This window comes from Pecten maximus, chromosome 15, assembly GCF_902652985.1.
Source record: "Pecten maximus chromosome 15, xPecMax1.1, whole genome shotgun sequence".
In the NCBI taxonomy this organism is placed as follows: domain Eukaryota; kingdom Metazoa; phylum Mollusca; class Bivalvia; order Pectinida; family Pectinidae; genus Pecten; species Pecten maximus.
The window spans coordinates 29004773-29023287 of record NC_047029.1 but is presented as its reverse complement, the minus strand read 5'-3'; the positions used below and the strand labels follow the sequence as shown (position 1 = coordinate 29023287).

At 37.7% G+C, this 18515-nt stretch overlaps 2 protein-coding genes across 2 annotated transcripts; both read left to right on the top strand.

The window, feature by feature from the left end:
* The first annotated feature begins 3438 nt into the window (after positions 1-3438).
* Positions 3439-6922, top strand: LOC117343368 (tubulin alpha-1A chain-like). The gene is made up of 3 exons (XM_033905709.1): positions 3439-3458; positions 4877-5127; positions 5616-6922. The coding sequence occupies exons 1-3, from the start codon at positions 3439-3441 to the stop codon at positions 6743-6745; spliced, it is 1401 nt and encodes a 466-aa protein (XP_033761600.1). The 3' UTR covers positions 6746-6922.
* Positions 6923-15581: 8659 nt separating this feature from the next.
* Positions 15582-18287, top strand: LOC117343594 (tubulin alpha-1A chain-like). The gene is made up of 3 exons (XM_033906026.1): positions 15582-15715; positions 15894-16116; positions 16974-18287. The coding sequence occupies exons 1-3, from the start codon at positions 15713-15715 to the stop codon at positions 18101-18103; spliced, it is 1356 nt and encodes a 451-aa protein (XP_033761917.1). The 5' UTR covers positions 15582-15712; the 3' UTR covers positions 18104-18287.
* The last annotated feature ends 228 nt before the right edge of the window (positions 18288-18515 follow it).

Genomic DNA, 18515 nt, shown 5'->3' with positions numbered 1-18515 from the left:
TCTATAACTGAGTTAGTAATCAATAGATGTGATATGTCGGTATTGGCAATCACAAGTTTAATGTAGATGTATGTACCTATATATTGGTACATGAATATTAAAAATTAAATGTTACTTAAAATCCTACAAGTTGTCTCACTTACATTTAATAGACGTGTAGACCTAGATATACCTAATATAGATTTAAAGTCTCTTGAAAGGGCAGAACGCCGTTTATTCGAATGGCATACCTACATTTATTACGATTTATGTAAAACACAGAGGCATACATAACCACATGCATGCATGGATCTACGAGACTGAGTGATACTGTAGGTTGTGAGCCTCGTATTTAAGGATTTGAATTTTGCCGGATAAACTATTTTGTTTTTCAACATAATCTCCTTCAGTATGTATACAATTTAGCCAGCGGTGTTTGAGGGCCTCAATGCCACTTTTATAGAACACATTTTCTTGGCCGTACAGACAGTCATCCACTACATGTTAGAGTTAGGGTTTAGTGTGCCTGGAATACATATACATGTTGCTGTTTTCAGTTTTTGAAATAGATGAAACTCGAGCGAGATCAGGTGAACAAGGCGGATGTTCAATCAATTTAAAGCCACACTCGTGAATGGCAGGCCATGGCAATGACAGACTCTCTCTCTCTCTTTAGAGTGCTACCCCGTCGATATAAACTAGCCAAATGAGACCAGTCCTTCGGTACGGCCCTATAAATTCGGAGAATATTCTTGAGTACCTCCTTCAATACGAGACTCACAATTAACATATCAATTAACCCTCGTATGTGTGTGTCCCTGATATAACGGATATTATCTTTTTGTATTAATAATATTTACAGAAAGGTAATATCATGAAATTGTTCTATACATTTTATTATAGATTAAAGTTTCAATGGATTTCGCTGACAACCCGACAAGATTAGCTATAATAACGTTGACAAACCCGCTTATTTATCAACGTCACTGTGACAATTCGATCTATTATTTGCTCACATTTATTTACATGTACATTTGTACTTATAGTATATTGATGAACATAATGAACTTTGCTATAGACGTTTCTGTATCGATAAATAAATAAATAAAATAGAATATATGAATGAATAAACAGCCATGTAAAATGAAAAAGAGTGAACTCTTATAATAATTTGAACATTTTTGAGGATTACAGAAAGTACAATCCGTTGATGTTGTTGATGATGATGTCATAACATAAACAAGAGGCCCATGGGCCTTAACCGGCACACGAGTTTTGATATATTTTGGCAGATTTGATTTCTTTGACTTGAATTTGCTATAGACATGCTACAAGCCCAATATCAGGTCTCTAGGCCTCTTGCTTAGAGAGAAAATTTTATTTAAAGATTTTAGCATATTTGACCCCCATGACCTTCAATGAAGGTCAATGTCATTCATTCAAACAATCTTGATAGGCGGACTATATGCCCAAAATCAGGCCTCAAGGCCTCTTGGTTAATGAGAAGTCGTTTGAAGATTTTAGCCTATTTGACCCTTGTGACATTGAAGGAAGGTCAATCAAGGTCATTCATTTGAACAATCTTGATAGCCCTCCAACCCAGAATGCTACAGGCCTCTTGGTTATTGAGAAGTCAAAATTGTAAATTGTTTACGAATGGACGACGGACAACGACGGACTAAAGTCGATTAGAATAGGCTATGTCCTGTTTTAGAAGTACTTGAGTTTTTAAAAAACAAGCACATACAGCTCTATGGAAAGAGGAGACATCGGTTCCATGTCGATCAAGGCATATCGTATTGGCGACGTGCCAGAATGATCCGGAGTGTAAGATTCGGGATTGGTTTCGACGTGAACAAGAGTTATAGTCGGACCCGGGATTAACAGGATACAATGCGTACAGAGACTAATTACTTTACACACTGTAAACAGGCTTATCGGAATCCGAATTAACGAAGCTCCGCCGTAACTAACGATACTTTCCTTTAAACAACATTTCTGGCCTCCGGATTAAAGAGTTTACATGTGAACTGTATCAAGTACGTCCGATTTAACGAATGGAAGAGGCGTTCCTCTGTACACAGGTTTTGTTTTACTATGTATACTCAGCATTATCAATATACTCCGTATTACCGAAATTCCGCTTAAAGATCATCGGGTTACGGATTAACGAAATCTCGTGGGAACAAGATCATCGGGTTACGGATTAACGAAATCTCGTGGGAACAAGATCATCGGGTTACGGATTAACGAAATCTCGCGGGAACAAGATCATCGGACTCCGATCTGTTGAGTTTCCATTACAAGCCGAAGGCCGAGTGTTAATGTGATGATATAGCACGGTTTACTCTATTATCCGTTTTCCGGATTGCAGAACTGAAACGAAAGTTTCACAGCTTACACCCCCTTTAGCAGATTATGATATAAACACATAGTTCATTCAAAACAACCTATCATATCCACCAAACGCATTATGTTCTTCTATCTGGTATTTATAAGTATTATTTTCAAAATATATTTACTGATAGATAATATAACTGCACTTTGGACGCTAATACAATACATTGGCAAGACATGCGCAAGAAATATTACGAAGATAACCAAAAGAAAAATGTCAAATGTCAAGGTTACTAGGTCATTACATGTTAAAAGACACATCATTTTAAATTACCGAACACTAGACTTATAAAGGAAGCTTTGTTCAAAACTCATGGAGAATTAAGATCTGAGGTTTGTAGGTCACTGTTCAAGTTTTTTTTTTTACTTTAAATTGATTCCAAAAGTAATATATTTTATCTGATATCTTTTTTTGTTCATCAAGGCATACAGAAAGAAAAGCAGTTGTGTGCATCAAAAGTGAAGTTGTATTGCATTGTCAAGTATGTCACAAGGGCGATAACTCCCACTGACTTATTGAGATTTGAACAGGAGGTTAATGCGAGCAACTTCCCGATCTCTTAGCGGACATCCTGCCACTAAGCTAAGGGAAATTCCAGCTAGTCTGAGCTAGTAATGTGATATGTCATTATGAAGTCCATGGACTGTGGATTTGTGCCAGGTACGTGTGAATACGGACGTACACTCAATCGTGATGAAATTAATGAGTAGCCTGTATATGAATAAGGACCAAATCGTTTTGTCGGAACAAATTGTTATGATACACAAATACAGAGGTTCTTTCTGTAATATTACTAAATATTGAATGCCTTGGAACAACTTTAAAAGATAAGATCGAAATTATTATTTTTTTTTTTATTTATGTATCAACGTATTTGTGAGTCATCAAGCCCGAGTTTTCACTTGCCCCAACACCGGACGTCATAAACCTTTGTTATGCATAGATATGAACTCAATTTTACAGTCCCGGGTTACACAGGTTTCACAGAATGTCAATATTCAATCTTTGCTACCAACCAGTTAAAAGTTTATGAACACACGTTGGAATGACCGATAAATAGAATGTCGCCCGTTAGGACAAGGTATATAGCGATATTGTATCAATGCAACACAAGCTGTCCATTGGGCCTGTATCTCTCACTTGGTATTTGCATTGATATTTGTCAAAGTTCAGCCAATCCAAACAAATGTTGTTATTTTATCAAAGTACTAGGGTGTTCGAACTATTTGTTTAAAGGGACTATATGGTTAAAAAAAAACACTACGAGAAAAGGATATAAAACGTTATATTTTATACGAGTATGTTACAAATATGTATAAAAATAACAAAGTTGACGGCGTAGGCGCTTGTATCGCTTAATTATTGATATATCTTATATTCATAGGCCGAATTCTACAATTCCTGAGGTTGAAATCTAAGGTGATCTAATGTCACAGTCCCTTTAAAACAAATTTGACCACTGTGTCTTTCAGTAAAGGTCAGGGTCAAGCAACATATATATACCAATGAGATATCGTGATTCTAGACATAATGGTTTTTAAGAAGCGGTCATTTAAAGGCAGAACAGTTTTCATCGGACGGACGACGGACAATATACGGCGAATGACGGACGGACAACGGATATCGCGCACTGCACCATCTGAACACGGACACAGCTAATACTGACATCAAGAATCTTAAGTCCCTCTTGTTTTGTTTTGCTGATTGCTTTAAAATCATGTGTACTGTTTACCAACTGTATACAATATGTGGTTAAGATGTTAATCACTGCTGTAAATGAATGAACGCTCTTTTCCCGATGATATATATCCGTTTCCGGTCATATGCTGATCAACTTCTGGTCTTCGAGACAGCGAGGCAAAACCGTAGAAGAAAATTACAAGGGATCTTTATTATTTTAATTCTTTCAACTGTTGCGTAACATTTGAAATATGGTAAGTAAATTCAAGTCCAATTGAACGATTTTATTTATTGATTTGCATTGTTTTGATATTTTGAACTCGCAGTGTCATTAAGATGTCAAAGGGATTTTCATACTGAATGCACAATTTTAATCTAATACACAGCATTTTAGTGTTGAATGCGTATCGAAGGCATCAATTTCGTTAAAGAAAAAAAATAAACTTTTAAAATTTCTGTAACGCTAACATAAGTTTTATCAAACACTTATATGGCGCTTTATGTCAATAAAAGGCTTGCGCAGGAATTTCACTTAATTAATGAACTGTTACATTAAAGCATTTACGTCACTTTGACGCACGTTTTGGTACATATCTTATGATATATATATACAGTATATGATTTTGATTTTACCTCGTCGACAATACAAGTTTTTATTTTCATTAAATAAATAAAGTGCCACATTTGTGAATTACTTCATGCAATGGAAGTTTGAATTCTTCGCGCAAGCAAACATCCGTTCTCTGAATATATGTTCATGATCGACAAAAGAAAATCCATTCAATCTTAAAAAAAATCACTCATAATTGGAACTTACAGGAAACGATCGGTGTATTTCTGTTTCCAGAGGGAATGTATCAGTATCCACGTCGGACAGGCCGGAGTCCAGATCGGAAACGCCTGCTGGGAATTGTACTGTCTGGAACACGGTATCCAGCCTGATGGCCAGATGCCCTCAGACGAAAGCATCGGAAGTGAAGAAGACTCCTTCAACACATTCTTCAGCGAGACCGAGGCTGGCAAGCATGTGCCAAGGGCAGTTTTTGTTGACTTGGAGCCTACTGTTGTGGGTAAGAAGATATGCTATATACTCTACACTGTGCCATTTTCCCGTTATAATTATACTTTTGAGCTTCAACCTAACACCGATTCTAGGTGGATTTTTACTGGTGAAATAGCTAGAACGAACCACAAACGTTTATTCGAATAACATTTAAAGTGATAGAATCAATCTTTATTTGACAAATGCGGCAAACGTGTTCGAAAGCTCCCAAAGACATGAACATTTTTCAATTGTACACCAAACTAACAATTCCCTGTAATCGCGAAATCAAGATTTTGTGTTACTTGTTGGATCTGTGTACTAATTAAAGTGATAGTATTACAATGCACAAGTTACTTGGCGTAACTCTTTGAATAAAGATATTTGAATTAAACTCATGAAATCATATGCTGTCAATTGCCACGCATAAACAGATTAGGGTTACAAAGTAAATATATGAATGAATGAATGAATGAATGAAACCCATTAATTTAAAATCATTTGCCTTTCACCTAGATGAGATCCGGACCGGAACTTACCGCCAACTGTTCCACCCCGAGCAGCTCATCACCGGTAAGGAGGATGCTGCCAACAACTACGCCCGTGGTCACTACACAGTTGGCAAACAGATAATTGATACGGTTCTTGACCGCATCAGGAGACTAAGTGACCAGTGCCGTGGACTACAGGGATTTCTAATCTTCCACAGTTTCGGAGGCGGAACCGGATCCGGGTTTACCTCCCTTCTTATGGAGCGCCTGAGTGTGGATTACGGAAAGAAGGCCAAACTGGAATTCGCCATCTATCCTGCCCCGCAGATCTCTACAGCTGTTGTTGAGCCCTATAATTCTGTATTGACAACCCATACCACCCTTGAGCATTCCAACTGCGCATTTATGGTCGACAACGAGGCTATCTACGATATTTGTCGTCGTAACCTTGACATTGAACGTCCAACATACGTAAACCTTAATCGGTTATTGGCCCAGATTGTCAGTTCCATCACCGCTTCCCTCCGATTCGACGGTGCCCTGAACGTCGACTTGACCGAGTTCCAGACCAACTTGGTGCCCTACCCACGTATCCATTTCCCTCTGGCCACATACGCCCCGATAGTATCCGCCGAGAAGGCCTACCACGAGCAGCTGTCTGTTGCTGACATCACCAACTCCTGCTTCGAACCTACAAGTCAGATGGTGAAATGCGATCCGCGTCACGGAAAGTACATGGCCTGTTGTCTGTTGTACAGAGGTGACGTTGTGCCCAAGGATGTCAACACTGCCATCGCCACCATCAAGACCAAGAGGACCATCCAGTTCGTCGACTGGTGTCCAACTGGATTCAAAGTAGGGATAAATTTCCAACGACCGTCTATCGTGCCAGGAGGTGATTTGGCCAAGGTCCAGCGTGCCGTGTGCATGTTGAGCAACACCACCGCCATCGCCGAGGCCTGGGCTCGTCTTGACCACAAGTTCGATCTTATGTACGCCAAGCGTGCTTTCGTCCACTGGTACGTCGGAGAGGGTATGGAAGAGGGAGAGTTCTCCGAGGCTCGTGAGGATATGGCTGCCTTAGAGAAGGATTACGAGGAGGTAGGCATGGACACAGTTGAAGATGACGAAGAAGAGAACGAGAACGAGTATTAAGGTTATACCAGAATCCTAGACCGATTGAGTAAGTGAATCCATGATAGATCAGAGGCGACTTCCAAGTCTATTCCAAATCCTCATGAACTGACAAAAAATGATTGTTCAGAAGTTACGCGTGTTTTTTTACAGCATTGTTTTGATGTCGCTGATAAATAAACATTGAAATAAAGGGTTACGAACAATTATGTTTGTAACATGCTTATCCATTTGATAAATAGCTCATGTTCTGATGACGCCTACGTCATCTATAATCTCTGTTTCTATTTTTAGAATCCTTTTCTGCTGTCTTACACAAACTCCATTGTTTACATTAACTTGTGTTTTGCTGTTAAAAATATCTGGTATTAATTTGAAACATGGCCTGTGTTTGTTAAACAGGCATGAACATTTTCAGATACAAATATGATTTCTGACTTTTCTTATATTGGCTTTAATGTTAATTTTAATATTTCACCATAGAAAACACAGTACAAAACTACAAATTGGGATTTCAGACTTTTTTACATTCAGCTGCTCTCATCCCTTGGTAAAAGTCAAAATCTTTACATCACAGATAAAATACTCTAGTTCATTTCAATTACAGGAAGATTAACTGATTTCTCATTCGAGATATTGGTGATATCAATACAAAAATCGGTTATCATTCTTAAGTCTGTTTTCCAATAGCTTACATAAAAAATATCTCCGGGTTTACCTACATGTGACTTACATCAAACATATATCTCCGGGTTTACCTACATCTAACTTACATCAAACATATATATATCCGGGTTTACCTACATCTAACTTACATCAAACATATATATATCTCCGGGTTTCCTTACATCTGACTTACATCAAATATATATATATATCCGGGTTTAACTACATCTGACTTACATCAAATATATATATATCCCCGGGTGTACCTACATCTGACTTACATCAAATATATACATCCCCGAGTTTACCTACATCTAACTTACATCAAATATATATCTCCGGGTTTACCTACATCTGACTTACATCAAACATATATCTCCGGGTTTACCTACATCTGACTTACATCAAACATACATCTCCGAGGTAACCTACATCTGACTTACATCAAACATAAACATCTCCGGGTTTACCTACATCTAACTTACATCAAACATATATCTCTCCGGGTTTACCTACATCTGACTTACATCAAATATATACATCTCCGGGTTTCCTTACATCTGACTTACATCAAATATATATATATCTCCGGGTTTACCTACATCCGACTTACATCAAATATATATATCTCCGGGTTTACCTACATCTAACTTACATCAAACATATACATCTCCGGGTTTACCTACATCAAAAATATACATCTCCGGGTTAACCTACATCTAACTTACATCAAATATATATATCTCCGGGTTTACCTACATCTAACTTACATCAAATATATATATCTCCGGGTTTACCTACATCTAACTTACATCAAATATATATATCTCCTGGTTTACCTACATCTGACTTATATCAAACATATATATCTCCGGGTTTACCTACATCTAACTTACATCAAATATATACATCTCCGGGTTTACCTACATCTAACTTACATAAAATATATACATCTCCGGGTTTACCTACATCTAACTTACATCAAATATATATATCTCCGGGTTTACCTACATCTAACTTACATCAAATATATACATCTCCGGGTTTACCTACATCTAACTTGCATCAAATATATACATCTCCGGGTTTACCTACATCTAACTTACATCAAACATATATATCTCCGGGTTTACCTACATCTAACTTACATAAAATATATACATCTCCGGGTTTACCTACATCTAACTTACATCAAATATATACATCTCCGGGTTTACCTACATCTAACTTACATCAAATATATATATCTCCGGGTTTACCTACATCTAACTTACATAAAATATATACATCTCCGGGTTTACCTACATCTAACTTACATAAAATATATACATCTCCGGGTTTACCTACATCTGACTTACATCAAACATATATATCTCCGGGTTTACCTACATCTAACTTACATCAAATATATATCTCCGGGTTTACCTACATCTAACTTACATCAAAAATATATATATCCGGGTTTACCTACATCTAACTTACATCAAATATTTATATATAAGGGTTCCTATGTGTAAGGGTTCCTAGGTGTAAAGGTTCCTTGGTGTAAGAGTTCCTGGGTGTAAGGGTTCCTATGTGTAAGTGTTCCTAGGTGTAAGGGTTCCTAGGTGTAAGGGTTCCTTGGTGTAAAGGTTCCTAGGTGTAAGGGTTCCTTGGTGTAAGGGTTCCGTAGGGGTAAGTTTTCCTTAGTGTAAAGGTTCCTTGGTGTAAGGGTTCCTAAGTGTAAGGGTTCCTATGTGTAAGGGTTCCTAGGTGTAAGGGTTCCTTGGTGTAATGGTTCCTTGGTGTAAGGGTTCCTAGGTGTAAGGGTTCCTAGGTGTAATGGTTCCTTGGTGTAAGGGTTCCTAGGTGTAAGGGTTCCTTGGTGTAAGGGTTCCTATGTGTGATGGTTCCTAGGTGTAAGGGTTCCTAGGTGAAAGGGTTCCCAGGGGTAAGTTTTCCTATGTGTAAGGGTTCCTTGGTGTAAGGGTTCCTAGGTGTAAGGGTTCCTTGGTGTAAGGGTTCCTAGGTGTAAGGGTTCCTAGGTGAAAGGGTTCCTAGGTGTAAGGGTTCCTTGGTGTAATGATTCCTTAGTGTAAGGGTCCCTAGGTGTGATGGTTCCTAGGTGTAAGGGTTCCTAGGTGAAAGGGTTCCCAGGGGTAAGTTTTCCTATGTGTAAGGGTTCCTTGGTGTAAGGGTTCCTAGGTCTAAGGGTTCCTATGTGTAAGGGTTCCTATGTGTAAGGGTTCCTAGGTGTAAGGGTTCCTTGTGTAAGGGTTCCTAGGTGTAAGGGTTCCTAGGTGTAAGGGTTCCTAGGTGTAAGGGTTCCTAGGTGAAAGGGTTACTAGGTGTAAGGGTTCCTTGGTGTAATGATTCCTTAGTGTAAGGGTTCGTTGGTGTAAGGGTTCCTAGGTGTAAGGGTTCCTTGGTGTAAGGGTTCCTTGGTGTAAGGGTTCCTAGGTGTGATGGTTCCTAGGTGTAAGGGTTCCTAGGTGAAAGGATTCCTAGGGGTAAGTTTTCCTATGTGTAAGGGTTCCTTGGTGTAAGGGTTCCTAGGTGTAAGGGTTCTTATGTGTAAGGGTTCCTATGTGTTAGGGTTCCTTGGTGTAAGGGTTCCTAGGTGTAAGGGTTCCTAGGTGTAAGGGTTCCTTGGTGTAAGGGTTCCTAGGTGTAAGGGTTCCTTGGTGTAAGGTTTCCTATGTGTAATGATTCCTTAGTGTAAGGGTTCCTAAGTGTAACCATTTGCAGTATTTTCACGCGTACCAGAAAAGTTACCTATTTCCATACACTACTTTCTATTTTAATGATAGTCCATACCAGCTGTGTGACGTGTTCAGAAAGACCTTAGGCCTTTTGAGAATGATACAGTGTATAGGACAGTCTAATTCCTTTAGCAGATCCGTAATAATGGCTCCAACAGAATAATTTCTGTCAACGACACGACGACATTCATACCTGTTAGTAATGATAAATCTGATTCGCAATTTTACTGCGCCCAGAAGGATGGTTTTAAAGATGTACTTCCATTCCTCCTTTTGTTTCGTGTCCCTAATGCACACAGTGAACCACTTTCTCTTTATACTACTGTTACTCAAAGAATGTTGTCAATTTAATAAGCAAGGAATTTTGTTTATGTAAGCATAGTGTAAAAATCAAATAATTCTAAATATTTTTCTTCCTTCTTCTCAATGTGTTCGGGAACATGGTATTGCCTTTCGTCTTTCAGAGTTCATCATTCACTCATTCAAATATAGTTATAAGATCCGAACAACTCTTGTCAAGCCGGTCCAAACGTTTGGACAGCTATCAAATGAAAACGGCCCGAGTATTTTGTTCAAAGTAGGTAACGAATTACGACCTTTTGTTTGTGTTTTATTCCAAGCGAATCCCTGGATGTGAAATATGGATTGTTTTGTCGTGTTTCCACTAATAGCACATACAGTATGACTCATTCAAATTGTATATTTATATGGACACTTCCAAACATCCTTTGTCACGTGACTAACGACAAGCGTAAACCAATAAATTCACACACAAAAAACATGTTTTGATCAGGATTTGATGATATTTAAAATGAAAAAGAGCTGCAAGAAAATATTTGGACTTACTCCAAAACATCGACGACACGTATTTAAATAGGAATACTGAATATTGACATATACCAACAAAGCTTTTAAGAAATCGTACTTTTATTAACATAAGTTTACAAAAAGCAGTGTAAAATATTGATTTAAACTCACCAAACAATTTACATGTTTACGCTGAGAGCTTGCCCAGGCACCAGTTATGTTTTGAAACGTACATAAAGAGATTACCATTGATGAATGTAGATAGTGTGTTATATAGAAAGACAAATTGTCCATACAATAGCAATTCATAACGCGGACTTTAATTTATACATAATCCAATCCTATTACCAGTAACTCAATGAGATCGCGGGCTTATAGATCGACGTTCGTTGTGAGATTTACTTATACCTACTGTGCGTGGTTATGAAGAAATAACTTTAGTCCTCTTTTATTAAGATATGGCTTTCATAGGTATTGATCTCTTTGTGGAAAAGCATACATAATTAGTAAGTTTGTAACATACCTGTAATTTCGTTGGCTGAAATGATTTTAAAGTGAGAGAGAAATATATCGATGAAGTGACATGGCATGAAAGCTGACATCAAACACTTCGTGAGCTGTGAAAAACAAAGCTATTTATTTAGCATAGTTTTTTTTCTATTGTTTACAACAACCAGGGTCAAATTCGTATACATTTTTTTGTTTCTTATTTGACTTGTTTAAATGTATGAATTCATATGTAACGTTGTTTCAGTACCTATATACAGAAGTTAATTTTATCAATACAATTCATTTATTGACTGAGCTTTACAGCTCATCAGTACATATACCATACAATACAATACACTGGCGGTTACTGCAATAAAGCAGTGTAGTATTAATATATATAGAAAATGGACAGATCTGTTAACAAACATTATATCAGTATCAGATATAGAAGGTGTCGCTATATATACAGGTTTACTGTAGGGTTGCGTTAACAATATGGAGGTGTCGCTATATACAGGTTTACTGTAGGGTTGCGTTAAGAATATGAAGGTGTCGCTATATATACAGGTTTACTGTAGGGTTGCGTTAAGAATATGAAGGTGTCGCTATATACAGGTTTACTGTAGGGTTGCGTTAAGAATATGAAGGTGTCGCTATATATGAAGGTTCATTATAGAGTTATGTACATAATAATTATGTAGGTGTCGCTTTATACGGGTTAATTGAAAGGTTGTGTATATTATATGGAGTTGGAAGTACGCTATATGCAGTTGTATCAAAGGGTTTGCAAAAGAATATGGACGTGTCCCTATGTACAGTTGTATAAAAAATATTTAGAAATATGGAGGTGTCGCTATAAACAGGTTCATTATAGATTTGTTTATATAATATGGAGGTGTCGCTATAAACAGGTTAATTATGGAGTTGTTTATATAATATGGAGGTGTCGCTATTAAGAGGTTCATTATAGATTTGTTTATATAATATGGAGGTGTCCCTATACACAGTTGTATAAAAATGCTTGCTTATAGATATGGAGGTGTCGCTATATACAGGTTTATTATAGAGTTGTTTATATAATATGGAGGTGTCCCTATACACAGTTGTATAAAAATGCTTGCTTATAGATATGGAGGTGTCGCTATAAACAGGTTTATTATAGAGTTGTTTATATAATATGGAGGTGTCGCTATATACAGGTAAATTGTAGGTTAGTGTTAACAGTATGGAGGTGTCTCATACAAAGTTTTATATATAAAAGCTTGCTTATAGATATAGGGATGTCGCTATATACAGGTTCATTATAGAGTTTAGTATATAATATTGAGTTGTCGACTCGCTAAACAGTTTTATCAAAGGGCTTGCTTATTGATATGGATGTGCTGTTGTATTTCGGTTCATGATAGAGTTAATTGTAGGGTTTGTATGTAATATGGAGATATCGATATATACAGTTATATCGAAGGACTTGCTTATAGATATGGTGGTGTCGTTGTATTATATATATAGGGTTGTTTATGAGTTGTGTATATGATATGGAGTTGTCGCTATATACAGTTATATCGAAGGGCTTGCTTATAAATATGGAGGTGTCGTGGTATATATATAGATTTATTATAGAGTTTTGTATATAATGTGGTGATGAAGCTTTAGAAAGGTTTATTCAAGTTTATAATGTAATATATCCAGGTGTCGCTATATACAGGTTTAAATTGTGTATTTCAAGGATTTTAAAGAAATGTGGAGGTGGTGGATTTGAGTATGTCCTTAATCATATATCGTATCTATTTACAGATATTTCAACATGACGCGCTGAAGCGCGACATTTAAAATATCTGTCAAAAAATGCCGTTCATACACCAGTGAGCAACAAAAAATAACAATTATTTCTTATATTTACATTTCAAAACTATTTTTCAACGTAATCTTTGAGAAAAAAATCATAAGAAACAGTATTCTACGTTCGTTATACGTAGTAACGAAACAGCTGAATGATCGATGTAACAGCGTAACAGATAGTTCCAATTTGGCGGGAATGGTAATCAAGTACACAAGTACACAAAATATAGTTCCACACAAATTCATTATTTTAATCATCATGAAAGAAAAATATTTAAATGTTGTCTTCAATTTTACAATTATTAACAAGTTTTAAAGTTGATAAAACATTATTTCATGTGTAATCAAACGCGATTTTATATTCACACTTCTGCATTCTCAATGTTGACGTTGGCACCGTCAACAATGTACTGTATGTATTCATCATGTTCATACGCGGCAGGTTAATTGTTCACCTAGGAACACACAGTGGAAATGTAAATATTTAGGTATAAATCTCAAACAATCAATTAACGAATGGTTATTGTAGGTAATTACCTTTGGAATCGATGATTTTTATGCGTAAATTTGTATTTCATTATCTACCTGCCCTATAAATAAAAATGGCGTGAGTCATCGTAACATTTAAACCTAGCATAGGAATTTGGCATGAATTGCCAACCCACGGTCGATGTAAATATATGTATTTTATGTCTCCTTGCGAAATCGCGTCCCTGTGATCACAGGAAAGTCACAAAGACCACATGTGTTAACTCAGACGTATCACACCTGTACACGTATACCACACAAGGTAAAAATAGTCATGACTGGGCAGGCTAAGCGTGATGGGGTTTAAATTGTAAGAGATTATTATGCGTTGGCTAAAATTCAATGAAAGATAGGGCTAGCTAAGAATTAGGCTATTGGTCCAAAGCATTGTTAACATCACAAACTCGGAATTGAATTTCTATAATTATGATTTTCAACATATCTGAATATTTATAAATACATATATGTAAGAATTTCCGGTCTTCATATGATTAATCCTCAGTGTATGATATAGATTCAGATTTCATCATTTTTGAAAAATATGTTGGTACAAATGTTTTGTTATGTTGTCGTAAAGCCAACCAGTCTTTTGACAACGTGCACTGATAAGCTTCTTTAACAAAATCATTTACCTAACGGTGTCTGTGACACAAATATCTATACATTTATGTACATTGTATGTGTAGAAAATATCTACAGTATTAAAATCTTAGGGCTGTATTGTAATAATATACTAATTAGAATGTTTTATTTCAGACTTATTACGATTTTGTAGGAAATTATTAGATGGAGATTTTGCTGCCTCTATATTTTATTTTATGTAAGTAAATATATATACTGAAATTAAAGAAAATACTGGAGGATATCTACTAGGCCTAGATAATGTAAGACAGAAAATTATCGATAAAATGACCAATTTCTGTACGAAACAATGAAACAAAACGTTGTTTATCTACCTTTGAATAATGCATAGTTATTTATAAAATGTTCCACGTGGACCTAATTGTTACCACCCCCCCCCCCCCCCCCCCCCCCCCCCAACACACACACATACACACACTTACGACAAACCACTACTCTAGAATCAGCTAAACACATTACTGTCCCATTTCATCTTCACGAACTAAAACTGAAATGTTAAAACGAACCGAAATGTTTCTGCTTGATAACTTTTGAGGAAAATAAAGAAAACAAGAATGTAGAAGGTAGCCATGACACGTTCTTTATCGTAGAGGAAGGGCAATGAACTTCTACAAGATTTTGTGCTCTGTATACAGTATAGACAATGAGTTTGAATAATGTAGCCAATTTTACACACGCACAGCTAAAATGTTCTTTTGTTTTGGTTTTCCTTTCTTGTGGATCTGCCTTTAATTATTAATACCAAAGCATTGATTATACGACAAAATACCGAGCGACATTTCTATAGAATAAATCAATTGTCACTCAATGTCAGTCATTTTGAGAGTTCATATTTTATCTTGTTGAAATTCTTTTGTCTATCTATTAAATTATCAGTCACTTTTTGAAGTATAACCGGTCTATTTTGACAACCGGTTTAAACCCCCTAAGCATAAATGTAATTACCTAAGATATAACAATATCGTCGCGTACATTGTATAGAATTTTACGCAGCACATATAACCGCACCTTAGGGTTGGCACAACAAACAACGTAGCCAAGCAATATATCATCCAATGAAAACTAACGTCTTTCAGCGAACCTTTCAAACTAGCCAATTGAAATGCGCGTTACAAATCAAACCTGACCTTGGAGACGGAGAGCTCGCGCCTATATAAATCGAGCGCACTGTGTTTACCGGCATTATTACTATACTCACAGCGACACATTACAGTCATCGTGAGCCTAGTGTAGTTTTGTTTAATATACAGATAACGTTTCAAGACAACCAGTCATCATGGTAAGTTAAACATACATTTCTTAAATAATATTTTATTTAAATTTTAAATTATAATTGTCAATTTGTTATTCATTTAAAGAAATACTCTACCTAGAATTTATTACGTCAGTTTCATGCAATTAAACTGATTTTCTGAAAAAATAATTGTATGCTAATATTTTTTTTTCGTTGTTTCCAGAGGGAATGTATCAGTATCCACGTCGGACAGGCCGGAGTCCAGATCGGAAACGCCTGCTGGGAGTTGTACTGTCTGGAACACGGTATCCAGCCTGATGGCCAGATGCCCTCAGACAAGACCATCGGAGGCGGTGATGACTCTTTCAACACCTTCTTCAGCGAGACTGGCGCTGGCAAGCACGTGCCCAGGGCTGTCTTTGTTGATCTTGAGCCCACCGTAGTCGGTAAGTCATATTTCTATTCTATTGTTAAAAGTTAATCACGACAATTTTGCTTATGCCACACAGACATGTGTAATTCAATCCCTACTGTAAATATATATCTGCATAGACATATTTAAATTTGCCGATAGGAGTTAAAGTATTTGAACCCTAATAAGTCTATGTGTTGACTTGCCCGTCTTTCCAATTGTGGTATGTTAAATGTTTGTGAATAAGAATTTGGGTCCTTATCGCGTTTTTGTGATAAAATATATGCAAGTAATTTTAATACTGCGACAGTACTCCCCTCAATTCTAAAGACTATTTAAGGCGGCACTAGAGCCAACACACGAGACACATTTGTTTGTAGACATTACGCCTTTGTTAACTTAACAACGGAGCAATCCGCACACAAAACGATATTAGTGTCGGAGTTATTCCCCTTGTGTCCTTAGATACAAATTTCCATGCCAACGCGTCATATCTATTTTAAGCCATAGCACATGTGCTTGTTAATAATAGCTATATTGGGCTTTTGGGTTATGACGCTTTTTATAACAGTGTACAATCAATTTATCATATCTATATTAAGCTACGACGTCATACAACTTATTGATTAACCCAACAATCTACCGTAAACGTGGACGTCACATCAATCCGGATATTTAGTTGTATATTTTTGGTATTGTACACGTCCATAAATGCCGGATAAGTTGACCGGCAATTGTCTTATAATTAGAAGACATAGAACATACCATGTCATCTTCAATTTTCTCTTCCAAATTCGACCTCATTCGACACTACATAGTTACTGCGTTGATTTATTCAAATGTCCACATCATAAATGCTTACTTATCAAATCCATACTTTTTATTTTCCAGATGAGGTCAGGACCGGAACTTACCGCCAACTGTTCCACCCCGAGCAGCTCATCACCGGTAAGGAAGATGCTGCCAACAACTACGCCCGTGGTCACTACACCATTGGTAAGGAGATCGTCGATCTCGTCCTTGACCGCATCAGGAAGTTGGCTGATCAGTGTACTGGACTCCAGGGATTCCTCATCTTCCACAGCTTCGGCGGTGGCACCGGATCCGGATTCACCTCCCTGCTCATGGAGCGTCTCAGCGTTGACTACGGAAAGAAATCCAAGCTGGAGTTCGCCATCTACCCAGCTCCCCAGGTCTCCACTGCCGTTGTTGAGCCATACAACTCCATCCTGACCACCCATACCACCCTTGAGCACTCCGACTGCGCCTTCATGGTCGACAACGAGGCTATCTACGATATCTGCCGTCGTAACTTGGACATCGAGCGACCAACCTACACTAACTTGAACCGTCTGATTGCCCAGATTGTCAGCTCCATCACCGCCTCCCTCCGATTCGACGGTGCCCTGAACGTCGACTTGACCGAGTTCCAGACCAACTTGGTGCCCTACCCACGTATCCATTTCCCTCTGGCCACATACGCCCCAGTCATCTCCGCCGAGAAGGCCTACCACGAACAGCTGTCTGTTGCTGAGATCACCAACGCCTGCTTCGAGCCCGCCAACCAGATGGTGAAATGCGATCCCCGTCACGGCAAATACATGGCCTGCTGTATGTTGTACAGAGGTGATGTTGTGCCCAAGGATGTCAACGCTGCCATCGCCACCATCAAGACCAAGAGGACCATCCAGTTCGTCGACTGGTGTCCAACTGGTTTCAAGGTCGGAATCAACTACCAGCCACCAACCGTTGTGCCAGGAGGTGATTTGGCCAAGGTACAGCGTGCCGTGTGCATGTTGAGCAACACCACCGCCATCGCCGAGGCCTGGGCTCGTCTTGACCACAAGTTCGATCTTATGTACGCCAAGCGTGCTTTCGTCCACTGGTACGTCGGAGAGGGTATGGAAGAGGGAGAGTTCTCCGAGGCTCGTGAGGATTTGGCTGCCCTTGAGAAGGATTACGAAGAGGTCGGTGTCGACTCCGTCGAGGGTGAGGGCGAGGAGGAGGGTGAGGAGTATTAAACTCTTATCCCTAATCCCCGGAAGTAACCAATGACATTCCTAGTTAACCAGACCGGCTATGTCCCCAGATTTTGACTTTTGGAAAGCGAACTCAAATGTGAATCTGTGATATTAGAATTTGACATTAAATATTTTTGTCTGATGAAATATTTTACAGATTAAAAAGAAACGTTTGAAACGTGAACAATATTTTTGTTTTATATTTCTATGTTTATTTGTGTATATATATGCACAAGTTTCTATGTAATCTAATCGTATGTTGGACATGATAATGGAAATCTTGGGTGAAATATTGTTCAGTATCGGTAAGAAACTTGTGCAGATCTTGTTTTCATATTTTGAAAACAAAATTTGATTAATTACAGTAAATTCAAATGACCAGCGAGGATACTTATACATTGATACATGTAAC

Bases quoted from the DNA above. Each gene is read 5' to 3' on its own strand.
- LOC117343368 (XM_033905709.1), top strand. From the start codon at position 3,439: ATGTCGCCCGTTAGGACAAG. The intron at 3,459-4,876 runs GTATATAGCGAT...TGGAACTTACAG, and splicing joins ATGTCGCCCGTTAGGACAAG to GAAACGATCGGTGTATTTCT. The intron at 5,128-5,615 runs GTAAGAAGATAT...CCTTTCACCTAG, and splicing joins CTTGGAGCCTACTGTTGTGG to ATGAGATCCGGACCGGAACT.
- LOC117343594 (XM_033906026.1), top strand. The intron at 16,117-16,973 runs GTAAGTCATATT...TTTATTTTCCAG, and splicing joins TCTTGAGCCCACCGTAGTCG to ATGAGGTCAGGACCGGAACT.